The sequence below is a fragment of the Pezoporus flaviventris genome, unplaced genomic scaffold (genome assembly GCF_033815535.1).
Source record: "Pezoporus flaviventris isolate CSIRO_AGI_PZ_B2104156 unplaced genomic scaffold, CSIRO_AGI_Pfla_v1 ptg000015l, whole genome shotgun sequence".
In the NCBI taxonomy this organism is placed as follows: Eukaryota; Metazoa; Chordata; class Aves; order Psittaciformes; family Psittacidae; genus Pezoporus; species Pezoporus flaviventris.
Window position 1 is genome coordinate 43,871,835 of NW_026892563.1, and position 27,442 is coordinate 43,899,276.

Below are 27,442 nucleotides of genomic sequence, written 5' to 3' on the forward strand. Positions count from 1 at the left end.
CCCAATACTCAAACCACAAAATAAACCCCAACCCTGTTCTCTTTGAAATACAAATACACTCTCCTATATTGCCCTTTATGACTGATTATCTCAGGTTTTACAGCACGACTGTCTGGAAAACCCTCTGATAAGAAGCAAACAGCACTTTGCACACACTAAACCACCAGGACTAGGGAAAAGGGAGATTTCCTATCGAAGTGGGGGAACAGCAAGGAGAAGGCATCAAGGATAAACAACCCTCCAGCATTTCTGCTGATGCTTCCCACTCCTGCGTGCACAAGCAGAACAACCTTTCCTGAACTGCCCAGTCTTTTCCATTCATATCTGGCCCTCCTTGCCCCAATGAGCCCAGCCCCTGCTCCTGAGAACCTTCACAGGGAGCCAGCAGAGGTTTTGATGGGCAAAGGGTACAAGGCAGGGCAGACACAACACTGTGCCACTCACCAAGGGGGAAAGGGCCTGTGCTTCTAAGGCTACAGCCCTGGTTCTAGGCAGGCAAAGATGAACATTTTGGCATCTTGCAAACCGACTGCATGTATCTTAGGCTGAAGTGCTGAGCCTGTTAGAGATGAAACAGCAGGCTCCTGCTAACAGAACAGGCTCTCCACCAGCTTGTGTCAAGGACATAGGTAAGATGCGAGGGAGACATCTGAACGGGTTACCATCCTTCAGCTGAACCTGCTCACAAGTGGGGCTTTAAATGGGAGCCGTGGCCCTGTACAACCAATGGACCACTGCTATTGACACCTAATGGGCATCCCACTGCTCCTGCATCCCGCTGCTCCTCATGGCTTTTCAGCCCGGCCGGCCTGGGAAGGGAACTCCCCTGCAGCTCTGCTGCCTGTATGCAAACTAGACAGGTTTAAGAGTATCCTACCCCCGCTTTGCTCAAACCCATATAAAGCACACATTTAAAGTGGAGGTCTCAAATCTAAGCCTCAGTAATACAAACTGGCCCATCTAACAACCTCGGTTTCCGTGTGGACAGTAAAATCAGTATAATGCGAATGCATGTTAATAGGGTCAGAGAAAACTTCTTTCACAGAAAGGATCCCTTCAGAGACAGCTTCTACAAGAAACTTTTCCAACTATCTTTGTGTGTTCTGAAGATCTTTTTGGTTTTCCTACCCAAAAGTTGTTTCAGTAACACATAAATAGCATTTTGCTCCCAAGTTTCGCCCCAAGCTGAAGCAGTATGCACTGCTTTACGTTCTGAATAGAAGCAGAGAGAAACCCTGCCCCTCTCTTCTAGTCTCCATTTTGCAATGGGGAGAAGCAAGGAGGCCTGTATTTTAATGACAGTATTCATACAGAAAAACCACAACCGAGGAGGGAACGCTCTGATGATAGATGTTGAATCCACACCAATGCCTACCTGACAGCACAGCACACATGGCTGAGCAGCTTACAGTGGAGTCTCTTTATTTTACCCGCTCACCACAAAACAGTGTCATCATCTAAACCAAAAAGTGCTGGATCCCTGCAGTGTAATTTGTGGGGTTGATGTACAAAGGGATTTTAACAGAGCCCACAGGATGACTGATGAACCCAATTTACACGGGTTCCAACATCTTTGTAGATGCCTGAATGGTCTATCCCTATCCAAGCTGTTACAGCAGCACGCTATTTAAGCATCAGCTTCGTGGACAGCAACAACAAACAAGGCATACGAAGCAGGCATTTGGATTGCAAAGCATGTCAGCCTATGCTTTGCTGTACTTTCCTGATGGCCAGATCTGGGATGGACATTATCCACATGCTAAATGCCACGAAAAACTAAAAGGAAGAGAAGAAATTACCAGCCGTTCCATCTCCTGCTCCCGAAGCCGCTCTTCCCTCTGCCTCCTGTGGTAGTCCATGAGGTCTTCCCTTCCCGAAATGGAGCTAATGCTGTTCTTCCGCTCTCGCATGGACGTTTGCAGCGAGCTGGGCGTCTGCCTGTAACTTTCCAGCTCTGGGTCATCAAGTTCCACAGAGCTGGTGGAGAGGTTCCTTCGGACAGAGAACGACCTGTCAAAATCCACCGGGGAGAAAGAGCTACTGGGACTCGCTCCTGAGAGTCCAAGCCTATCGAAGTCATCGGGAAGATACGGGGGAGAAGGTGCTAAAAGCATTTTCTTAGCGATTCGAGGGCTTGCAGGAACACTGAGCGTTGAGCTGGCGTAGGAATGACCCGCAGAGACCGAGTTGGCATGTGGTGAAACCCCTGAGCTGCAGGAAGAAAAGTTCAGGTAATTGTCAGCATCTAAAACGTTCTGAGGTAGATCTTTTTCTCCCAGTTTTTTCCTTTTAGTGTTACCCAAAGAGCTTCTTGGGGGCAAACTTAACGGCACCAGCTGGCTTTCTGTTGATTTATAAAGTCTGGGGAGGGAACGACTGTACATTCCCATGTGACTTAGAGATCCACCAGAGTATTTCCTAGGCCGTGAGCCCAGAGTCTCCATCATCACGTCCTTGTGCTTAACTGGCTTTATGTGAAGGGCCAGGGTGTCTTCAGTGTTCATCCTCCTGCCTTGCTTTGGGCTAGAAGGCATGCTGGCTGCCCCTGAATTGCTAGCAGGTGAAAGCATCAGCTCGTTCCCTGAGCTTCCGTTCCACATGGTTAGAAGAGAGCCCGAGATCTTCTTTGTCTCCAGCATTCCTGGGAAGTAGACATTGTCATAGGATTTGTTTTTCTGACTGTACTTGGAGTAGTGAAACTTATCCATCTGTCCAAGGGATTTTATGTTTTCTCTGCTGGCATGAATATCAAAGTCTGTCCTTCCTAAGTTGTAGCCACTGAGGGATGAAGGCATGCCCGATAGGGAACCCAAATGCTTCACAGAGATGCTTTTATCCGGAAGATAAGGGCTTTCACAGGAGAACTGCTTGCCTCCTTGAAGTTTGCTAACAGAGTGTGCATTTTTAACACCGGAGGAAGGACTGGGTTTAACTGGCATTGGTTGTGAGAGGGTTAAATATGAGCCAGCATAGTCCCCATTTGTTTTAAATTTGAGACTTGATGAATATTTCTTCTGGTTGAGGTTTTCCATAATATCCTGGAGACCATTCTCAAGGGAATTCACTGCAGAACCCTTTCCCAAAGTAGCATTTTGTAATTCCATCTGGTTTTGTGTGTGGCTATACTCTGCCATAACCTTACTGGAATCTGTAAGGAAGAGAAAATAAGGGGGAAAAGAAAAGTAAGTAGCAAGTAAGTGGCTGCCTCTTGCATGTGTATGCCTGCACGTTCATTTGAAATGAACACGTTTATAATAATTACTGTGCTTGTAATAACTGGGTCTCAGATCATAAAGCAAAGGAGGGGATGCACAACTTCCCCATCTCTCTTTTTGCAACAGATGGAGGCTAAAAAAGACGGGGTAGTTGGACAGGACCAAATCCATACTACAAATCAGCAACACAGTTGGAAAGAGGCTAGACTCTTTTCTTTGGTGACCTATCCATGGCAGGAGCCTAGCTTAGCCTTTATAATCCTGAGCCTCCTAAGATGTCCATGAAGTAAAGCAGCATTACTGTCCTGATGTCTTATACCTGAGGAACTGAAGTCTAGGGAGAAGATGCAAAGAAAGACTGCTGAGTAAAGAACTCAGTGCAGGTCTCCCAGGGCTCAGGATACAGAACATAAGATGCTGCTCTGGACCACCTCTTTTAGCCTGTGCAGCTAGTGCATCCAAGCCCAAATACATTAATGAGCTTAATCAAAGCTCAGTGGGAGCTTGTCATATTTCTGCTTACCCAATGGACTGTCATGCAAAGCTTCATGGAAGAGTACATAAGCAAGGCCCATTTTTCAAGGTGTTTTAGCTCAGTGCTCTTAAAATACAAACCTGTAACTACACCTGCAAAGAGCACTTTAGTTAAAAGATAGCCTGAAGGATGTGTAATGCTCGGCTCTACAACTTCATGCAAAAACAACACCACAAACCCTACTACTAAAAACACTGACAGGGGTTTAAGGTTCCAGGTCTTAACGCTTGTTTGGAATTATAACATGCTGCCTGGAAGAGGACACCAACCAAACAAGCCTTCGCTGTGGTGGTGGTTAGCGTTCAATGTGTCAAGCTCCAGCCTACAGTTCCCACTCTGCCAAAAGCAGAGAAGAGAATTCAGCTCCTCAAAGTGTCAGTTACTGCAGGAGATAAATGGGACCTCCACAGGCTTGCGCTCAGACCTCAAGCGATGTAGAAATGGCACCGCTAACACCTACAGCATCTCCTTGGATGTGCTAGGCTGTGCTTTGAACTAATGAAGCACTCTTCAGTGTCGGTTCCTGCAGTGCCAGCGAGTGCTGCTTGTGAAAATAAGGGTCAAATCTGGGATTTACTCTCGGCTCAGTCACATTTCACCTGTGACTTCAGCCACCTCGTGAGAAACCTCATTTCAGCTTGCCACTCGGCAGGAAAACCTAACATCCAGTTGTGAAAAGTGCTTTTGAACTCCTCAGAGGCAATACTTTAATCCTCTTCCAAGTACCACTTCAGGCAATTATACGAACCTAGACACAAAACTCCCACCAGACTGGATATGATCTGGTTGAACCGAGGATCACTAGGTTCAGGTACCTAGGGGTAGCTGGCAATGCAGTCTTTGAGCGGGTCCTTGTTTCTGGCACCTTCCTTGCTAACAAGCCAAAAATGCATGGAATTCATTACAGTCCAGGGCATCACACAATATACCTCTGTTGCACAAGCTTTCTCTGTGCTAACTGTAGTAAGTCTAAGTGAGTAACAACACCTTCTCTTCAACTCTTAAGGAACAAACCCCTAAGTTTAAGAACAAAGGTACACATCATTAACAATGGAATTGAATAGGCAGAAGATAAAAAGAGTCAGCATTACAGGGGGGAACAAAACCAAATCAAACCAGAAGGAAATAACAAACACCTCCTTGAACAAAGGTGGACCCGGCCAAGCTTGTGTTAATGACAAACTGTGGAAGTGGCCAAAACCATTAACTTGCAGCTTCGTAACCAAGCCTCAGGTTTACTATTACACAGAACTTCATCTTTTTATGCTGACTGTGATTTTATTTGCTGTAATTTTAACCCATTGTTACCATGATACAGCTATCTCAGCTGCCTTTGAACCAGTAAGCTCACAGAGCTCTCTGTCAGACCACCACTGCTGTGAGCAGTGAAACTGCAGTTTCTTACACTCTGACATCTGACTTAACATTTTTTTAGCTGTTTTCACAGTATTTGATCAACGGCAATGATGAAGATCCAAAGAAAAAAGAGGAGGAATGTGACCCATGTTCAACAGAGCTCTTGTAGGGACAAGACAAAATCAGACGGCAACGATCAAGCATTCATCTCATTAGTGGTGTTATAAGGAAGAAGAAGATGCAAAAGTTATTTAAAAGCACAGATATAAAGCACAATGTACGTGCCTTGTGTACTTCAATACTTACTTGTACCTTCCATTCTCTCCCCTTCCCTCTTCCAAATCTCTCAAAACTGAAAGCCAATCCCATATCAAAATTGTACTGCCCGCATCTTAACTTCAACACAACTGAACTTTTCTTTTCTTGCATAAACCCTACAGGCCCCCGTACAAATAAGCTGGCAGACACATTAATGGAACATTAATAATCGTTTATTGCTCCCTTGCAACACCAGCAGGGCACATTCAATCCCACAAAGACTGAACACTTATGCCAAAACACAAGTTAGCTCATGGAAACTTTCTGGCCTGTTCAGCGCAGCAATGAAGGGTTTATTGTACTTTAAATCCAAACAAGCACAGTGAGAAAAGGTCACAATACCTTCATGTAAGACAGTTGGGTTCAACAGGTCTCTCCCATACCTTATGCCAGGCCTTCTGGGTTTTTGGTTCCAGCACCACAGTGCCCGCAATCACCCAGTTCAATTCCAACTGGACAACAGCGTATGTTTAACCGAACCATAGCTGCTTCCCACAAACCAGATCTTATTTTTGGGGTCACGTTTGGGATGAGACTTTAGGAATGCCCTAAGATGCATCACACAGCCTGGCTGACGCTGCCCTCACAGGCAGGTAAGAGGGACTGAGGCTGGTTGCTCTAGCACACAGTGTGCTCTGAACCCATCCTGCATCCAGGTCAGCCCCAGCTTTCACTGGTTAACCTCCAATGCACAGCGCAAGGCTCCTCTGTTCAGCAGGGTATTTGCTGCCTGGAGCTATAGGGAAAGAAATTCTTCCTTTCTTATTAGTCTTCTTTTTTTAACCCTCATTCCTTTTCTTCCTTTCCTGAGCTATTTAGCTGGGGGTCACTGATATCTGTTCCAGCCAGGCATTAAACTGATGAGGGAGGGCTGGCTGTCTGCAGCATATCCAGCTGCAGCCTTCTTTTGGCTGGTAAATGGAGTTAGACATGGAATAAGAACAGAGCACTGACCTTATCCACGTGCCAGGAGAATTAAATCAATAATAAACTCTAACAGATTTCAGTACATTTACAAACAAACTTTGCGTTTATTAATGGATTACCTGATCCAACATTCTGAAAGGAGGAGGAGAGGTTGCTTCTGTTTGGCATCATATTCGTCCTCTACAGGATGGTTAAAACAATGCTAGTTTGAATGAACCCAATAAATCTTGACCTGCAAATAAAGTAACAAGAGGAAAAGATGTTGTTAAGAAGTGTACTCTGAGAGCATCTTTCAAGTGTACAATATAGACCAAAACTTCCTTTTTTTTCCTTTACCTTTCCCTATGGTAAAACTTCCAGAAGAAATACGTTAAGGTAGTTGGAAAGGGCACTCCGTGTCTAATGTAGAGACTCAGAAAGAAACCAAACCAGAAACCCACACAAACACTCTCTGCAGTTGTTTCATCAGTTAAAAAGTCCGTATCATTTCATTTGCTAATCAGCTCTTCTCTCTGATCCTGACTCTGCGCAGGCAGTTACCGGTCACAGCTCCCGAGTTTTGTCTGCGATCCTGTGGCTGCCTTAAGAAAGCATTAACAAGGTCGGACTTTTCTGCTGAACCACAGAACCACAGAATAGTCAGGGTTGGAAAAGACCTTAAGATCATCCAGGTCCAACCCCCTGCCATGGGCAGGGACACCTCACACTAAACCATGGCACCCAAGGCTGTGTCCAACCTGGCCTTGAACACTGCCAGGGATGGAGCACTCACAACTTCCCTGGGCAACCCATTCCAGTGCCCCACCACCCTCACAGTAAAGAACTTCCTCCTTATATCCAATCTAAACTTCCCCTGTTTAAGTTTTAACCCGTTACTCCTTGTCCTGTCACTACAGTCCTGATGAAGAGTCCCTCCCCAGCATCCCTATAGGCCCCCTTCAGATACTGGAAGCTGCTATGAGGTCTCCACACAGCCTTCTCCAGGCTGAACAGCCCCAGTCTCACCCTGTCTCCATACGGGAGGTGCTCCGCTCCCCTGATCATCCTCACGGCCTCCTCTGGACTTGTTCCAACAGTTCCATGTCCTTTTTATGTTGAGGACACCGGAACTGCACACAATGCTCCAAGTGAGGTCTCACGAGAAAGTTTCACATGTGAAAGCCTGTAGCCCACACAACAACACCAGCATCCCGCAATCACGGAGAAACCCATGCAAAAACAGGTATGTGATCCAAAGCACAGAAAACGTTTTGGCATGGAGTGATCCCTGAGGTTCCAAAGAAGCCAGACTTGGAATGCAAAGAGATTTTTTTTTCTTTATTTTTTTTTTTTTTTTTAGTTTATTAGAAAAATATTTCTTAAAAAAATTGCCATAACAGAGACCTGGCTTAAAAGAAATGTCCAAATCAGATCCCAGCCACTAGAGGCTAAAATTAAACCTAAATCCACTCAGAAGACCTCTAGTGAGTTGTTCTATTGAAAGATTTATTTATTTTTTATACACACATCTGGTTTTAAAAGGTTGAGAAATAAAAGCTTTAAATAAAACCCCACGTTGAGTGACAAAAGTAATGGTGACCATCTGTAGGTCCCCTGGGCTTTAACTGCGGACAAGCAAACAGAAACGCAGCAGAAAAACAAGCGAAGGATGGAGACAGATGTCTGGGGCTGTCTAGAGACCAGGCACCTATTTAATTAACCTCAGTCGTCACAGCCCCAACGTTTCAGGTCTCTGTTGCACAGGCTTTTCGTGCCATGCCTTTTCATGTTATTCTCCTGGGAGGACAGCCCTGGGAGAAGGGAGCTGGCTGTAATCCCTGCAGCAGAAGGAGGCTCCTTTGCCATGACCTCTGGCTTCTCCCTTACCTGCTCCCCCCCCAAAGATGCTCTCTCCATGGGGGGCAGGTGCTGTCCTTCCCTTTTGCTACCCCAGGAAACCCCCAGTGCTGCCCTCGCTTCAAAGTGTTTTTTCTTTCCTTGCAAAGGTCATTTCTCAGTCCTAAAGAGAGAGTTCCCACCCCATCTCCCACCTCCCAACAGCAAGAGGTGGGCTTCCTCCAACAGCCACACAATCGACCTTGGTGCTGCTCCCCAAGGAGCCTTAGTGAGGAAGGAGACCCTCAGGGCACAGAACCCAGCCACCACATCTGCCCTCCCCAGCATCAGAGGACTGAAGCTGTCCCCAGCGGATGGTGGGAAACAGCCTGGACAGCAGATAGCTTTCCAACCCATTTCATGCTCAACAGGTCCTTCTGTTGACATGAAACATTTAGGATCCTTTTCACCCCACTGGGTCTTCCATCACACAAAGAGACTCCTTCCTTCATCCCTTCCAGCTTGCCTCACAACCTCCAAACCTGAAACCTGCATAGCATCCCAAACCTGAAACCTGCGTAGCATCCCAAACCTGAAACCTGCGTAGCATCCCAAACCTGAAACCTGCGTAGCATCCCAAACCTGAAACCTGCGTAGCATCCCAAACCTGAAACCTGCGTAGCATCCCAAACCTGAAACCTGCGTAGCATCCCAAACCTGAAACCTGCGTAGCAACCTAAACCTAAAACCTGCGTAGCATCCCAAACCTGAAACCTGCGTAGCATCCCAAACCTGAAACCTGCGTAGCATCCCAAACCTGAAACTTGGGTAGCATCCCAAACCTGAAACCTGGGTAGCATCCCAAACCTGAAACCTGGGTAGCATCCCAAACCTGAAACCTGGGTAGCATCCCAAACCTGAAACCTGGGTAGCATCCCAAACCTGAAACCTGGGTAGCATCCCAAACCTGAAACCTGGGTAGCATCCCAAACCTGAAACCTGGGTAGCATCCCAAACCTGAAACCTGGGTAGCATCCCAAACCTGAAACCTGCGTAGCAACCTAAACCTGAAACCTGCGTAGCATCCCAAACCTGAAACCTGGGTAGCATCCCAAACCTGAAACCTGGGTAGCATCCCAAACCTGAAACCTGGGTAGCATCCCAAACCTGAAACCTGGGTAGCATCCCAAACCTGAAACCTGGGTAGCATCCCAAACCTGAAACCTGGGTAGCATCCCAAACCTGAAACCTGCGTAGCATCCCAAACCTGAAACCTGGGTAGCATCCCAAACCTGAAACCTGGGTAGCATCCCAAACCTGAAACCTGCGTAGCATCCCAAACCTGAAACCTGGGTAGCATCCTAGGTGCCTTCCTTGCCAGGAGTGGGGCTGAGGGGCAAGCCAAGGACTTCCTGGCTGGTCTGCAGTGGACAGACAAGTGACCCCAGCAAGAGTTAACAGCACTTCTCCCACTTGTCAAACTGGCTCTTTGCCTTTTGCCTGCCTACACGATGTGAAGGACTAGGGCAGAAATCCTGCTGAAACCACCTCTACGTTGTTGCCTTGGAATATTGCGTGCGTAATCTCTATTAAAATGCCGCACTTGGAACCCAGAGCTCCCCTGGAAAAGAGCCAATAATTTAACTTTTCTGGACATGTTCAACCTGACACAGAAAACCGTGGCTCTCAGCATCTCACACTGCTCTGTAACAAGAGTATAATTATATCATCAAACAGAGAACTAAAATAAGGACAACTTGGAAGGAAAAGACAGAAGGAGCGGTTGCTTTAAAAGGCAGGAAAGGTGTAATTGGATTTCCTGCCTCGCTAACATTGCTGCTTTGTGGTTAAAATCACTGGTAAGATCACCAAAACACCCCCAATCCTTTCCCATAAAACGATGGCTAAAACTTTATGTGACAAATATGAAGGAGAGAACAGCTGAGAGGGAAGGGTTTCTCTGTAATTGAAAATTCAATCTTCGACTGGTGAATACCCAGGTTTGCTAATAGCTAAAAGGGAAAATGTCCTTTTTAAGGTTAAATATTTATATGGTTTCAGTTCGAGGTTGAGAACTCATTACACATCTCTCTTCTTAGCGGATGAGAGATCAGAGAAGTCATCGCCTAGCAATGATTGGATCTGGGGGGGGCAGAACTTCCTAAAACTCTCTGCTGTGGGCATAACTGAGAAACAATGAATGAATGAACGAGCCAAGGAGATGAGCAGCTCAACATCTACAGTTTATCTGCTCTTATGAAAACATATTCTTTCAGATGAGGGTTATGCAGGGCCTCATCCAACAGCCAGAGAGGCTGACTCTTGTTACAGAGCACATGCTTTACTCTGCCTTGGCTGGAACAAAGCAAACTGATTTCATCTGGGTTTTATAAAGTCATCTGATGTGAATGTATACAGCATTAACAATCGTGTTTCATCTCCACAGTGCCCAGGCCAAATTCAGTTTTGTTTCACTAACAACCAGAAAAAAAACAGTGATTCATGACTCAAACAGGCAGCAAGTCAAACAAAGGATTCCAATCTTAAGATGCTTTAATGCAGGGGGACTTCTACAGTAAAAGCTCCTTTCCCTTGTGTTGTGGTTTGACCCCAGCTCAGCTCCCTCAGCCACTCGCTCCCCCCTGTGGGATGGGGGAGAGAATCAAAGGGTAAATGCGAGATCCGGACAGTTTAACAGGTAAAGCAAAAGCTGCACATGTAAGCAGAGAAAACAAGGAATCCATTCCCCACATCCCACCTGCAGGCAGGATTCAGCCATCACCAGGAAAGCAGAGCTCCATCATGTATGATGGTGACTTGGGAAGACAAATGACACCACTCTGAATGACATCCCCCCCCTCCCTTCCTTATTTCTCCACCAGCTTTATATAACTGAGTATTATGCCATATGGTATGGAATATCCCTTTTGGTCAGCTGGGGGTCAGCTGTCCTGGCTGTGCACCCTCCAAACTTCTTGGTCACCTCCAGCCTCTTCACTGGCAGGGCATGAAAGCTGAAAAATCCTTGACTTAACAGAAACACTACTTAGCAACAACTAAAACCATCAGTGTGTTATCAGTGTTATCCTCACACTAAATCCAAACCGCAGTACTATATCCGCTACTGTAGAGAAAACTAACTCTATCCCAACTGAAACCAAGACACCTTGGCACAGGAGCCTAAAGCTGCAGCTCAACCAAGCTCTACCCATCATTTAGTCCATAGATTTAGGGCAACAATTGCTCAGTGTGCAGTTTCTCATCTCTTCCTTTACTTCTGCCTGGGCTGATACCTTCCTCCCTTTAGCTGCTCTGGCACCCACTTTGCTCTCACATTACCAACTAAGTGGATTGCAATGCCTCAGGCATTGCTAAAATGCTCCTCTGACTGAATATAAACGGCCAATTTCAAACCAGCTCTCAAATTTGGCCATCTCTCCTTTAAAGCCTTTCTGCTCTTGATTGCTTCTTCAGTTTCAGTTTCTCGTAAAACATTACCAGTGGTTCCCAGCAGCTCCTGTTCCCTTTCCCATCTCTGACACTTCTCTTCAGAAACTCCTACAGCAGTGTACAGCCACCCATGGAAAAGAGATGAAACCCAAAGTGATGGAGAGGGCAAGGCCAACCCCCTATCATTGCCACCGCCCTCACAACATCATTAGGGTTGCATTTGTTCTGCAACAAGAAGGTTCTCAAACGATAGTGGGTCTGTTTCAACTGTTCCAATAACACACACACACTGTTCTGGAAACAAAAAAGCCTCTTCAATCTTTACACCCTAAACACAATTCGGTGAATGAGTGCTGACAGCTTCAGTACTCAGAGGTTTAAGCGGTATAACACCGACCAACACTGATAAAGGGACTGCTTATCAAGTTGATTTACCTTTTTCCTGCATAATCTGAAGACAATGTACTTGCTCCTGATTAAATCAAGACTGGGTTTTTCCCCTCACTTACTTCCAAATAAAAGCCCTGGCAGGCTTAACCTGATGGGAAAGTAAAACTCAACCTGATCTACAGTTTACCTCCAAAACCACTTAAGTATAAATCTCTCTTTCCCCAACCCCATAAAGCTTTTACTGTCAAACCAATATAATAACAGAAGGGCACCTGCATAATTGGGTGGAGATTCTATACCCATAAGCTAGCAAATGGACACATCCTTAAAAGAGAATGCAGTCATCTCTGCCAAAAACCGGACAGCTCGGCAAGGCTGTTATTTAAAGGTCGCCTTAAACATCCTTCTTCATTTCCTCCTCTCCCACAACACAATATACTAGACTAGGAGAATTAGCTACAGCTAATTTCCTGCCAGCATAGTCCTGAAACCTACTCAGTCCTTGGTTTTTCATGATATAGGACCTACAATACCGTGGTCCCCACGGTGCAAGCGAGCACAAGCTCTTGTTATAGGCATAGGGTGCTTTAGTTCCCAAAGCTTACAGCTTGGCACCTCCACCAACGCTAGAGAAATTAAAAATGAAATATCTGTGAATCAGATTTGTCTAAGTCACTCCTCTGTAATCCTGCAGGCTTCCGATGTGGAAAAGGGAGCGGCAGAGGAAGTTGCTCTTGTGGCTTATCTCTTCCTCTGAGAGATTATCGTGTTGGATATTGGAGAAGGAACAGAAAGAGAGCAATACAACAACAACAGAAAACACCCTTCAATGACTTCAGTCTCCTCATAAACAACATCTATTTCAGTGGAATAACTACGCCAAAAATTGCACCCAAATACACATTTCTAAGTATGCTGTCCAACTGTATAAGCACGATTCTCTCCTACTTGATAAGGATCGATGTTGTAGGCATTGTCAAACCAATTGCTCTTTCCAATAGACAGGCATAATCATTTTAATCGGGTCTTGACAACTGACAACTTTAAATGTGCATCAAAAAAGGAAACATCACCATGTAAATATAACAGCTTGGTGACTACAAACAGAGATTTACACCATTGACATAAAAGCCACAATAAAAGTTGCAGTGAAAATGCTGAAGCTTTATCACTTTTGTACCATAATAGCCGCTTTTACCTGAAACTGAGACGTGTTAAAGTACATGTTCCAATAAATCTAATCTCGTTCCTGTGTGCTTGGTAGGACAAGAGATGAGACCACCTACTCCAACCACATTATTTTAGTAGACATCACTGCCTCCTCCTTGTTCTGCAGTCACAAACCCCACTGGTTCATCTGGAGTAGATAAATCCAGGACAGTTCTTTTTTCTACCCAAACGAAAGCCATCGGTAGTTAGAAGCACATTAGGAGAGATTTCTGTTAAAACAATGAACTCTTCACGCAAACAGGGCTGGCAGAGGATGAGACAACTTCAAGTCATCCTCCTTTATTCTGTCTTGGTACCTTTCTGATAGTGAAGCTTGAGAGTCAGGTATCTGACCCCATGACTGATTCATCTCCCAGCAGCAATGAGGAGCTCCCTGCTATTATCCTGACACTACTCCATTAACTTCTACTGAAAATAGGAGGGTGCTCAAAAGGTCTGCAAAGCAAGACTCAAACATTTCACCCGGACACAGTAAACAGAAAGCTCTGGTGGACTGCGATTGCTTATATCTCACTGTGCAGATGAACAAACCCCCAGACAAACAACACACCCGGTGTAGTTATAAATGCACATAAATATTTCAGACCAACATCATTCTCACTGCAGAAGCCCAAGAAATACAGACTTTCTTCGTCTAAAATGTCAGGAAAAACAATTAGGAATGCGAATTCCAGACTGCACAGGAGCAGAAATTCCTAGTGTAGGAGAGCAGGAGGAACCTACAGAAAAGTTTCTCCTTTCACATCCTAGCTGACATGATAAACTTTGTCTCTTAAGGGTGCCCCTAACGAATCCAATGAGAGCTTGTCACACACAGCAGGTAGGTAAAGTCACAGGAAATCTAAGCAGCCAGAAAAACGAATCAGAACTGCCTCAAAGATCATCTACTCCCTTGTTGGTTTTGGCCTGCCTGAATGTCCTCAGCATTTTTACCCTGTCTACTACATTACTTTCTCTCAGGCAACCTCTGCCCACGATCTGCTTTCCTCTGTGCTGATTTCTTTCACTGCCACTTTGGGCCTGTCACTTCCTTCCATTAATACTTGCCTCCAGTGCCCACTTATTCTGACAGTTGCTGTCTCTCTTCTTCCGTTTGCCCATTTCTCCTCAATTTATCTCCTTCCTGAGATGCTTGCCCCACATTTCCAAACGTCCCCTCTAGCTCCTTAACGCTTCTTCATTCCCCAGCACTCCCAGGGCAGTGAGCATGCCTCCAGAAGAAATGCTTCTCATCACACTGGCTTGGCAAACCACATCATGACAGCGACAGCTCAAGTGGCATCCGCTCTGGCTGCTGTGCTACCCAGCCATGGGGCTGCCTACACAGATACAGGGCAGCATCTATCAGCAAGTCCCAGTACTGCATTCCCTCAAGGGAGGAATACAGGCACTAAACCTGCAGTTACACTATTTAATATAATTAAGGAAGTTAACTAACATGGTTCTCTTAAAAACTGATTCTGCCTGCACGAGATTTGAGTAAATAAAACCAAGCCTGGTTACATCTATGGAGTTCACTCCTGTATTGCAGTCTCTGGACCACCTTCTGCAGGTGATAACTCCCCTTGGATTTCCACAGCACCTTGGATGTGTCCCACCAGTCCAAAACAAAACCTAAATGAACAGCATCTGCTCTGAACACCTGAAACAAGGCATTGTCTTATAGCTGTTTCATTCAACAGGAAGCACTATTTGCCATACCAGCAGTTACTACACATCAGAATTAACTGTTTACCTGAGAGAATACACTCCAGGAGCAGTGAACACAGCACTAATTCCTTTATGGGCAACCACCAGCACTTCCCCTCACCCACTCTCATTATTTCAACTTCCCTCAGGATATTTAAGTGGAAAAGATCTTCCCATCCAAAACCCTTTAGTCCTGATCCAACTCCAGCCTCAAGGTGGACCTGCAATCTTTACCTCACCCATCCTCTGCTTCCTGTCTAAAACCAAACTATTCCAGATTTATCACGATTGACTTTGTTCCTTCCCAACAATGGTGTCTTTGCATACCTTCAAGGAACTGCCTTGATAAGCACGGCCAGTAACCAATACAGAGAAAATGACTAATCTTCCTGTCCTGCTCCCTACCAAAATTTTCCATTCCCTCAGTAAAAACATGGACACACACAAAAGTCAATTTAGCATTTGTCAAAATAGGAAGGGAAATGCATTGCTGGTATGGAAGTGGAACTGCATAATCCAAACAAAAACCTCTGGAGATGATGGGGTGTTACTATTTGACTGCCCTAAAAGCATCTCTTTCTCTGTCACCCTCTTAGCTGAGTGTACGCCACACCCGCCCTTGACAGCAGAGGTAAGTGCTTTTCCACCTTCTTCCTTCACCTCCTTTCTCTCATGCATTGCTTCCTTCTGCTGTGGGAAAAGCAAGAGCATCCTCGGTCTTCGTGATTCCCTTTGGCACTGCTCTGCCTCACCTCCTCCCTCCCTTTCCCGTGTTAACACCTTATCTTTAGGAGCCTTATCTATGACAACATGGGGAAAGGAAAAATTGAGACGTGGACTTGCAAAACTGCCTCTCTATTCCTCCAAAAGAGAGGGAACGCACAGCACATAGGTGAGGTACCCACCACGTTCTGAGTGCCAACACATACCCCTAGCTGCCCTGGCGATGCAGACACGGAGGATGCGGGCATGAGCAGAGACAAAACATCCCGCTGACAAACTGAGCATGTGGGGGGAAACGAGCTGGTGATAAAACCCCATGTGTTTAAAAATCACACAAGCACTCAGCGGCAGGAGCAGAACGCCCATCTCTTGAGCCTTTATGTAAGCACAGCCAGTCTATTTACACTTCTGCACATGGGGAAATTCCTCAGGCAGCAGCTTTGGTAAGGAGCAGAAGGAGCGGGGGGAATGTCGGCTCCCAGCCTCGTTCCTCCTGTTGCGGGTGAGCGGCAGGTAGCTTTCCGAGAGAGCTCGGAGACCCAGGATGAATTCTCCACCGAGCTACAGGGGCCACCAAGGAGCACCGAGACCCGGGCTGCTGACCGGGCTACCACGGCTGGGTGCCTTACAGGCTCCAAGTCGGTCAGGGAAGACCAAGCCCAAACCCCTCCGATCCCCGCAAGCCACTCAGCCGTAACGCCGGGCGGCTGCTGCCGCCGAACTCCGGGGACGGCATCCACCGCCCTGGGAGGGACCCCGCTCCGCTGGGCGCAGCAGCGTTCGCACAGCCGCAGGAGGCTTTAAAAGCAGGCAGCCTAACAAAAGAAGCGCGGACAAAGAGCCCAGTCCTACGTCCTCCCTTCCACCAGGTAGATTACTGACGACGGGAAACCGAGCCGAGCCCTGCGCTTCCTCCCTTACCTCCCCTGCCCCATAAAACGTGCGGGGATGGGCGCCGCCGGCCGGAGCAGAGGCTTTGTTCCCCGCCAGCACCGGGGGGAAACACCCGGACAAAGAGGCAGAAGCGGCCGGCGCCGAGAGGGACGCGGGGTGGGAGTCCCGTCCCTTTGAGCTGCAGGGTCTCCGCCGAGCCGGCCAGTAAAGGGGGATCCCACCGCCCCTCCCTACCTGCCAGAAACGCGAGGGGAGCGACGGCAGGGGGGCTGGCACAAACTCCCTTAAAAGTAGCCAGAACCCGGGGACAGCTGTGAGCAGCTGCGCCGCCGGGGAGGGACCTTCTCCCCGTCCCCGCAAGGCTCCGACACCGGAGCCGACACCGGAGCGCAGCAGCCGCCCCACGGGACGGCGCTTCCCCTGGTCCCGCACTCACCACCATCACCGTCGCCTCCTCCTCCTCGCCCTGCTGCCTCCGCCGCTGCCCCCCGCGCATCCCGCCCGCCGCCTCCTCCCGCCTCCCTCCACCGCCACCGGGAGCCGCCCCCCGCGCCGCTCCGCCCCACGGCGGGGCTGGGGTGCGGGGCACCCCCGCGGGGGGAATGGTTCGCTCCCCTCAGCCCGGGGTCGCGGCAACGGGGCGGCCGAAGAGGAGACGGAACGGGGGGGGGCAGGCGAGGGACGGAGAGCGGACGGGCGGAAGAGGGAAACGCACACACGGATACCCGGGGGGGGGGGGGGGGGGTCCTTGCCGGGGCCGTCCCGGGGCACAGGCAGCGGAGGGGCCTCCGGCGGCTGATTCACGATCCATAGATAGGAATCGAGCGTCAATTTCCTGCCCGCAGGATGAGCTGAGCAAACAGGGCGGCTCTGCGAGGGAGCGGGCCCCGTTTTCCGCGCCTGGGGCTGGGGATGCGTTTACCTGCGCCCTTCCTCCTCCTTCTCCTCCTCCTCCTCCTCCTCCTCGGGCAGACGTCCTGGAGTGGTGGCTGAGCTGCACACACGTGTGTGTGCACACCCAGCGCGCCTAAAAGACCCCAGGTGCTGAGCATCAGGGAAGGATGCACACAGCTGGCAGCACCACCCTTTCAGCATCCCAAAGTGGGGAGTGGGCGGATGAGCCCGGCTGAGCCTCACTGGTGGGGTTTCCAAACCAAAGCAAGCGTGCAAAACAACACCAGCTCAGCAAAGCACAGTGCCCAGTTAGGGGTGCCAATGCAGATCCCGCCAGAGGTTCCTGCTTGGGAGGCTACTGGGTGGTAGAGGCAGCAGGGATAACCGCTGGGATGCAGCTGTTACCAAGGCAAACTGAAAGGGTGAAGAGCCTCTTGGGATGTGTCATCCCAGACGATGCTGGGAGCCCAGGGTGTATAGAGAGCCTTTGCCTAGAGAGCACACATATAGCATGGGCTTGGGAAGGAAAACTCGAGCAATGAGGGATGCGAGCCAGCCTGGAGGACTGTGCACAGGGCACTGAAGCAGAGTATCCTGCATAGCAACCTTGTTTCGTGCTGTGTGGCCTCATCACTCTGTTTCCCAGGGAGGAAATGTGGGGATCGCAGCACATACCTGCTGCACACAGGTCCTCAGGGATGAGTTGAAGCTCTTACAGCTCATACAGATGAAAACTGCTACCACAATCACAGCGTTCCCATCCACCGTGGGGGAATAGTGTTCTTTGTGGTCTGGTTTCTTCCTTGAGTATTCCAGGGGATATTTGGCTTGGCTACAACCGTTACTTTAGCACGATTTAAACTTAGTAATAGCTCATTAAAATCTGGAATCTATATAGTAACACAGTACCAGAGAGTATTAAAAGACAAAAAGAGGGCTTGTCTGCCCTGGTTTCTGCTGTAGTTTACATAGAAAAAGACAAACTTTTGAGACCAATTGCTATAGGCCAGAACCTAGATGTGCTTTTCGGTGCTGCATCCACAAATGTCCAAATGCTTCATTTACTGCTAGTGTTGAACCTGGCTCTTCCGTTTCTTTTCACTGAACAAGCAAGGAGAGCACACAGTTAGAATAAATAGAGGCATATACATACAGCAAATGAAGAACTAAGGACATGCTCACAGCTGGAAGAGGCAAGAATGACTTTTAAACCCCGGCACAGCCAAAGCCAAAAGCAGCCAGCCTTCTCTTGGTCTCATGTGATCTTCCCTTTCCTTTTAAGTGGGAAAACTCTAAGTAATTGTGTGCAAAAGAAATCACCCTAGGGAAAATGATGTCTAATAGTGCGGAAAGGAGTAACTTTGCTCCTGTGGTTAAACTGTTACTCTGAAAGACTTTCAATGTGCTGAAAAGTGCCTTTAGTTGGTTGCTACACAGCAGGTGGGATGGCAGCAAAGCTGGGTCAGGCAGAGCATGCATTTCTCCTCATACATGTCTGCTGGGAAAATCTTATCTGAGTCAGTGTCATCTGTTTCTTGGCAGCAAAGGAGAGAAGAATAAGGAATAGGGTTTACTTCTAACATGACAAGAGGCACTCAAAAGCAGCCATAGCTGCAGCCTTAAAATAACTTGATAAGTTGGAATGTCTAACAGGCAGGAGTCTGGCAATGTAAAACAAAAGACGCTCTCTTGCACGTTTTAGGAGTAGGGAATACTTGAAAATCAGCATGCCAATGAAACTCCAAGAACTAAAGAGCTGAGAACTGTTGCTGCAATGAAAGAAACAATACTACTCTTAAAGGCAGGAAAAGGGTATGGAAACTTGCACGAGAGCGACAAGTTGTAGGTGGGTTCAGCAGTCCACCTAGCTAGCTTTAGCTGCTTTCATAGCAGTTGCATGGCTACATCAACTATACTGCATAACACAGAGGCTCTCCACCCCTGAGCATGCAAGCACGCCCAATAAAAGTTTAGTTTCCATGGCAATTCGTGTGAGTAGAAATGAAATGTTGGAATGTTTGCAAGAAAAAAAAGATGCTTTAATCTGGAGCATTGAAAATGATAATTAAAAGCCTTCAGTGCCATGCTGCTGCAACAGGGAAGGAGAGAGCGCTGAGGAACTGAAGTCCCCCCTGAGCAGGCACCTGCAATCACAACCTCTGCATTGTTGTGTCCCTTACCTTCACAGATTTTATCCACATCAGGTGTGGACATGACTGCATTGCTGTCAAATGAGCCAGAGCCCACAGCTGGGAGTTGGTTCAGGCTTTATGCTACCTGCAGGAGGACGGACAGTATCAAGCCTGCCAAAATCAGTCAAGATAAGGCTACCCATTGATGAGTGGGTGTAGTTACACAGTCTTTGGTGGCGAAACTGGTCTGGTTTCTTCCCCTTCCTGCCCTAACTATTCATTTGGATTGCCAGTCTATAGTTTGTGACCTTCTTTGGCTTGGCTGATGCAGTTACCTGTGAAAACCAGATCAAGAAAATGATCCAGGTAAAACCTCTTCCTTCCTTCCACCTCTCCCCCATCTGAAAAAGGTCCGACGAGTTTTTGCTGCGGAGTGTTTGCTGAGAAGAGGAACACATAGATCTGAGCAGATGTGCTTGAAACCGTGCCTCTGCTTCTTGACCTGGCATCAATAGATGTTAAAATACAGGTTTTAACACCGATGGATTGTTAAAATTGCACCCTTTTTGTACAAACATGTGTCAGCAAATTAAGTTGCAACGGTTCAGTGCTTTCCAGCGTGTAACCAGAGCATTTGTAACCACTGCGTCAGTGAGGAAACCCAGCTGTTGCTTGCCACTGCAGAGTAAAAACACACATCGGTTTAGAGCTTGAAAATAATAACAGTGGTCACAAACAGAACTTCTGTTGGAACATCAACGCAAACAGTTGTAACCTCCTCAAAGACCTTTTGGAGCCTAGATAGTGAAAGAAACTGGATTTTGAAGGCTTATTTGGAATCTGCAACATAAAAAGGCAATCTGGAATGTGCCTGCATTCACCAGTCCCACCCCGATGAAAACATCAACTCTGATAGCTACGCTGGTCATCCGAGTTAAACACCCTAAAAGCCTGTTAACACAGCACGTAGTGGAGGGGTAGATCAAACAACATAAACCAGTGTAAGCTCAGGTTCAAGCAGTGCAGTGCTCTCGTGACTTGCTCTGAACCTTCCTCAAATTGTCTCACAAGAGCTATCGAGAAGAAACTACCCAGGGAAAATAAGCTCCAGTATTTGAGTAATCAAATCTCATGCTCCAGGGCACAAATCAATTGCTGGAAGGGTCACGAAATGAATTTCCTCAGCCTCTTCCTTTGCACAGTTGTACACAATTAACTAGGTTGTAATTGCAAGGCAAGAAAGCAGTTAGGTTTTGCATTCCTCTGAATCACCGAGTGCTGCTGCTTTTGCAGCTGAATTGGGAGCTCGAGGGACAGGTCTGGGAGGTGGGTTTTGTTGCACTTCTGCGGGGCTTTGCCTAGATGTGCAGCACAGTGGTGTGGTCTGTTCTTCCTTTGATGCCGACTGCCTAGCTCAGGGTAAGGCTACCGTTAAAGTGAGGACTCGATCTAAGTGGCTTGCTTCCTGTTAATAAGAAGTTACCTTAAAAAGTCTCTATTAATAATTGCACAACTCATAATGACTCATTTAGGGAGCAGCAACGTTGTAGCCATAATGGCCTAAAGATATAAAGGTTTGTTAGGAAGGTACCTATTTTTATTAAAGCATCTCTACCATATAGCGCAATAAAAGACCATACTATTTCTTCTTTAAACAGAAGATTTTAGTAATCAAAGGGATTTTTACTGACACAGGCCAGACATTACTCTGCTTCAAATCACAGGAGCGCTACCCTGTTAGCTTGCATATGGCTGTCTTTGCAGCTAATAAATTGCTTCCCTTTGCTAGAATAGGCATGCTTCTGTGAATGGGGGTGGCTTAGGGCTTAATTATCCCACTGTGATACTGCAGCTAAACTCACTACAGCGTTACTAAAGTTTTTCTGTACACAACCACATTTTTATACATGATCTGTGAGCAAATGTGTTGAAACCCGCAAGCACCAGGTCTACAGGCAAAACCGTGGCCCATGCTCCTCACAGGTGTTAAATCAGCAGGCAAACTGTTGGCAGAAGACATGGTGCAAATGCGATAGCTACACTGGTATAGTCACAGTCATGGATTAGGGTAGCTGATCGTTTTGTACTACCAGTTGGATACAAGGGTATCTTCATCCTAGCTGCCCATTCTAGACTCATCAATGTGGCTCGTCACGTCAGTGAGATAGTACTTTCTTTAGCTGGGAATTAGAAGAAACCTAAAAGCATTTAAGCCACTTGTCCAAGGTTACACAAGACATCTTAGCAGGAGCAGGGTGTGGAACACAAGAAGCCAAGATAGTACTTTGATTTCAGTTAATCAGTGGAAAGAAATCTCTCCCTGTGTTGAAATAAATGTTCACTTGTCTTCTTTCTCCTGTGTAAAACTGTTCTCATCCTTCAGGTGAATCTCAATTAATTAACACAGTCAAAAAAGAGGTAAAGCAATGCTTTTCTACCAAAAGGAAAGATGATCGCCAAAAAACTACTTCATAACTGTTCAGAGTCACTTGGGCTGGAAACGATGTAGTGGCTTTCATAAAGGACAAAGCATCGCCTAACAAAGTTTAGATCAAATATATCCTCACAAGTCATTCTTGAGGATGCCTTTGCCGATGAATTTTCATATGTGCATTTAAAAGGTTTGTAGAGGATTTTTCTCAGCAGATGGCTCCCAAATGTGGAATTAAATCCTATTAGCAGCACAAAGGATGACACGGTATCACTACTGCTTTCCCACACTAATAGGAGCGGAATAAGAGGCAAAGGTACGTGTTCACCTCTGCTTACTGGGATTTTTCTCCAGATACAGGATTAAAAGCAACTAAAAAAATAGAAGTTATAACAAGTTTTTTCCTACACAGTCTTTACTTAAAGCTACCTTACGTGTTTAGACAAAATAGAGAAACCTAAAAGATGAACATCCTGAAGATGCAATGATGCAAAGTCAGCCTAAACCAAAACAGCCGTCAGGTGACAGTCCACTATCTGACCTCCCCACTGCACTTCAACCCCTTCAACTAAATCCTAAGAGTATAGTGTGGTGGAGAGGGTTGCAGAATTGAATACATTCAGCTCCTGTCAGAGTGCACAGGGCAACATGAACCAGCATTTCCCTGCAGGCTTTTAACTGATGGGTGCTATAGGAATCCGTCTCCTGAGGCCAGGACAGTGTTTGTATCAGACAGGCTGTTGGTGTGCAAGGCACCATATAGCACATACCCCTTGCATATGCCCTGTGCTAGATTAATCCATATCCTGTTCTTCCCTGTTCTCCTTATGTCAGGCCCATTTTGGGTTACCATGGGCTGTACCCAGCTGTTCTACTGGTAATGCTAGTTCCTTGTGCCCACTGTTGGATGTGCCACCTTCCTCACAGGATCTGTCCTCATGCTAGTAACGGGATGGGGTTCCTGAAGGCAGGGCAGGGAGTGAAAACATAGGGTGGCATAGGCTGCAAACAGCTGGAAGAACTTTTGGGCCCATGAGCTTAGTTTAAAGGAAGTAAAGCACTTGGGTACTTCAGATTCAAAGCCCAGCATCTCTCCACCTACACAGCCTGCAGTGGCTAAGGCCACTGCACTTGAACCAGAAATTGAAGCTTTAGAGGGTATGATGGTGAACTGAAAAGCAAGCAAACTCAGACATATGTGGAATATGAGTAGTTTGGAGATGCTATTTTACAGGAGCCAGACTGTGTAAAGCCTGCTGATTTAGGCAGGTATCCTTGTCTGCTCACCTGCGAGCATCCATCCCCATCCTGCAGTGTTGCTCCTGGCAGCCTGCTTGCAGCAAAGCCCCGGCTGTGCTCTTCAGTCTGGGCCTGCACCACTGCAGCCACAACAACGCGTGCTTCCCATGAAATTCCCACTGACTGATGTAGGATTAGGCCCACAGGAAGCAATAAAATATGCTCGCTGATCCCAGGGTATCACAGGAAATTAATATATGACAATCTTTAACACATTGTTTTCATAAATTGTAAGTTTGTACTGCAGTTTAAAGACCACCGTGACATCTGAGATAGGAAGCTGGGGGTGGTCTCTCTTCTTTGTCACAATGCCTTGTTTGCACATTGCTTTTTGGGGTTTTCCCTTGCTGTTTGCACTACCGAATCCTTCAAACAGTCAGGAAAGCAGTGTACCTAGTGTTAGTAAGCAGCGACCTTCATTTTGTTTGTAAGGTCCTCAGACCATCCTGTAAATGATAAACCCGTGCTAAACAGCAAGAGAAATGCGCTAACTTGGTGCTACGCTTTGCTGACCGGACATAAATAAGGTAGCAATAAGAAACGGGGACACAAAAGTAGCCCATAGGAGCCAGGTGGTTAATGCATAAAGAGAGGAGGGAGGGCTGACGGCAGATTCTCATCAGACCTGGAACCAGCTTATCATTAGTGTGCTTTGTAAACCTCAGATGTTTAACAGGGGGAAAATATTCCTTCATGCCTCAGATCTCCTCTTCAGTTAACGGAGGCTTTAGGTTCCCCCTCCTCCCCCTTTCATTTCTGGAGAGGCTGCCAAGTTCTCCCAGGGCTAAAAGCAACAACTTTCTGTTCAACGTTACTTCATGCTTCTGGTATTAATCTAATAGGAGGCTAGATGGGAGGAGGGGGAAGCAGCTTTGAAAGCCGATTTCCTGCCATGCAGCGGGAAAGCCATAGAAAATGCAGACCTAACAGTAATTTTAACAGCTGGACGACTGCTTTGGCTTTTACTCGCCATAGGAACAGGCGACCGCATACTCTTTCTTGCTGTTAGAACAAGAAAACATACCTCAAGCAAAAGGCGAGAAGAAGGCTTGCGATTGCAAATACCCCCGGTTAAAGCATCCCGTTCGGCTATGCTAGAAATATCAACACATTCAGCAAATTGCCTCTCATTCCTGTTCACATTCCTAATCAGGATGTTTGTGGAAACAGAAAACATACAAAGACACCGTCTTGCTAATAAGCACTTGAACAAATATTGACTCGGGAAGCGCTCCAGCAACCGCTTTAAGAAGGGTCTTAGCGGGTTTGAGAAGCACGCAATTGGGACCTTGAAATGAAACTCCCTGATGGAGGTGAAAAAAGGAAATCACAGCAAGAAGAGCAGATTGCAAACGTTCAATATTTAAGCCACATCCAACAGCAGGTCACAGCCACATATAACCTACATCAGGGAACTGTTAGCAGCACCCCTCCCAAGCATGAGGCACGCTGGTGGATAACTTCTTATAGTCAGCCTCCATCCTCTGGGTAAGTTCTTAGGAAGAGCTTGACTATTATAATTGTTAATAATAGTAAATGTTGGGTGGGTGATGGCCGCAAGTGTAGTCCTGTATCTTAACTAGTAAAAAGAAAATGGGTATTTTTCCCCTCCTTCCATGCTTTTTGCTCAGCCTTTGCTCCACCTGTTTCTCACACGCCATATGGCTCAAATCACAACATATTGCAGCAGATTTTTTTTACATTGATGCATAAAAAGCTTAATAGCGTACACATGCTGAAATCAAACCCTGTTTTGTAGATAAAGCAGGGCTATCGCTTGTTTGTGCGTGCTGTGTATACCAGTAAGGATCCTCACCGCAGATTATCTTGATTATAATGCTTTACCTGCCTGCTGATGCATGCCATCATCCGAACATGGCAGCTGGTTTTTATATCACTAGCTGCAGCCAGCTGTTAGACTGAAAGCGTTAATAACCCTTTTCATAGGTCCCAGGCTTGCATTAAACAAACTGGAAGACTCACTCTCAAGGGCAGTGATGGCAGAAAAGCCCCAGAAGCTAACACCCAAAACACAAAGTAGAAGCCACGCTATGTGAGCCAGGAGACTTCTCATGGGGCAGATAAACACAGGGCTGGAACATTTGATAGCTTGAAGGACCGATGGGCAAAATAAAAGCCTTGAAAACAAGTAAGGCAATAAGAAAAGTTGCTGTGGGTATCACATTAGAAAAGCTCAAAGAGATGGAGGCGCTTGGGGATGCGGTACTGCTGGAAAGGCAGAGATGTGCATAAAGAAAACTGTTCCCAGTTTCTTTATCATTTTATTCTTTCATAAACCCCAGCCCATTAGGCACAGTTTTTAAGTCAGCAGGACCATTGCCATCGCTCCCTCTGTACTCCAGAAATTCCAGCTGGTATCAGGTTTGCCTTGTAATGGAAACAAGCTGGCAGAACTTCAAAGACTTGATAACAGCTCAGACAGAGGAAGGACAGCAATCATTAGTTAGACTTGGCTATTAAAACTGTTGTTTACACATCTTTTTTTTTAAAGAGAAGTTAGATAGACTTTGGCAAGGCTTAAAATGGTGCCACTTCTGTCTGGCCACAGCTCAGGAGGAGAATGTGAACATGGAGCCGTACTGGAATTTGTTTGGGAAAAGCTATCTAACAGCTCAACTTCCACCAAGCATGCTGCAGCCAGGGGCTAAAAGCACCCTGAAGTCACTGAGCTCACTCGGACAGCTTTGAAATGACTGGAAAACTGAAATGGAAGTTTAGAAGAGCAGGGGTGAGCACCCTGTTTATTTCTTCATTTGAAGGCACAGAAATCACCCAACCCTGATAAATATTGTCTTGAGAGCACGAGCACTCCGAAGAACCTAGGAAACAGAGTAATAAAACATTAAGTGGAAATAAGCCTTTGATTTATAATTTCAGGTATCAAACTATAAATCTGCCTTTGATGGACAAATGCACTTGAAACCATTCCCTCTCAGTGCTGCATCTTTTCGTTTTGGAGCACAGTAGGATTGCAGGTTCAGTTTCAAGACTGTCCTAACGTTCAATGCCGTGCCAAACAGCATCTGTACTATGTTAAAGTGCCGTGATCCGTGCCACTTTGCATTGGTTCAAGAGTTATGCTGGGGCTCACAGTAACCCGAGGCGGAGTATCTATACAAATAAGACTTCTTTACTCCTCTGGAAAAGAATGTTTCTCTTTAAGAGCTATTACAGTCCCTCATTTCTTTTCGTACTCCTCTCCTTCTTCCCTGATCATATGCAACCGAAGAAACGGCCTTTGTTAGCTTCTTCTGAGCTGGCAAGAAGCCCAAAGATCCAGCTGACAAAAACCTCAAGTCAGCAAATCCAATGGGAGGAATGCCCTTTTCAGAGCCCCCATTTCACAGTCTCTCTGTCACGGACCATCTCAATGGCACCACACAGAAAAGCCTCGCATGGCTTTTCCTCACAAGGTGAATCACCCTTATTCTGGTCTTTGTGCTTAAGTAATTAACTCTCATTACCCACCCGCTGCTGCCCAGCATTTGGACCCCGAGTTATAAGGAAGGCTGATGCGAGAGCATCAGTGCAAAACGAAGCTCCCATCAGTGGGTTCAAGCAGCGATTGCAAGACCCAGTGGGTCGGCTCCTGTCTCTCCCACCCACTGTTATGCATGTAACATGCCATCCTATACTCTAAGTCAAGTAGCTTGAGAAGGCTGGGTTAGCCTAGACAATGTATGGGCAGCAAAAGGTCCATGGAGTTCAATACATGTGTACTGCTGTACATCCCAGCCCACTACCAGATGACTTCGCAGAACCTTCTGGTTCACAGCAGTCAGCAATAGGGAAAACAGATGCTGTGAAGAAACTGAAGGTTCTATTAAGCTGGATAAGGTGAATTTCAAGGTTGTGGTTTTTTTCTCCCCCTCCCCAAAGAAATTCAGTGCTTTTTAAGGAGGTAAAGAACACAGTAAATAAAGACTTCAGCAGGCGGCACAGCAATCTGCACTACAGCTTCACAGCATGGAAGTGGTGCATCCTGCAATCAGAGCGTTTCATATAATGTCAAAATAAGCACTCATTTCCCATGCAGTTTTCTTTCCTGAACCTTTCCTTAACCAACACAACAAGCAAACACTGCTCCTTCTGTTCCTTCTCCCCCCCCTTTCCTCAGCAGTCC

General features: G+C 46.7%; 1 protein-coding gene across 5 annotated transcripts in view; it reads right to left on the reverse strand.

Moving 5' to 3' along the window:
- The window catches only part of PHLDB2 (pleckstrin homology like domain family B member 2), a 116,409-nt gene that overhangs the window by 47,911 nt on the left and 41,056 nt on the right, over positions 1 to 27,442 (reverse strand). For 4 of the 5 annotated variants that reach the window (XM_061454362.1, XM_061454365.1, XM_061454364.1 and 1 more), the window contains exons 2-3: positions 6,471 to 6,583; positions 1,800 to 3,148 (exon numbers count right to left, since the gene is read on the reverse strand). In XM_061454362.1, coding sequence (XP_061310346.1) covers positions 1,800 to 3,148; positions 6,471 to 6,522 — 1,401 coding nt within the window. In that variant the 5' untranslated portion in view covers positions 6,523 to 6,583. Of the gene's footprint in view, positions 1 to 1,799; positions 3,149 to 6,470; positions 6,584 to 16,981; positions 17,042 to 27,442 lie in introns of those variants that run through there. The other variant, XM_061454363.1, reaches the window with a different exon arrangement.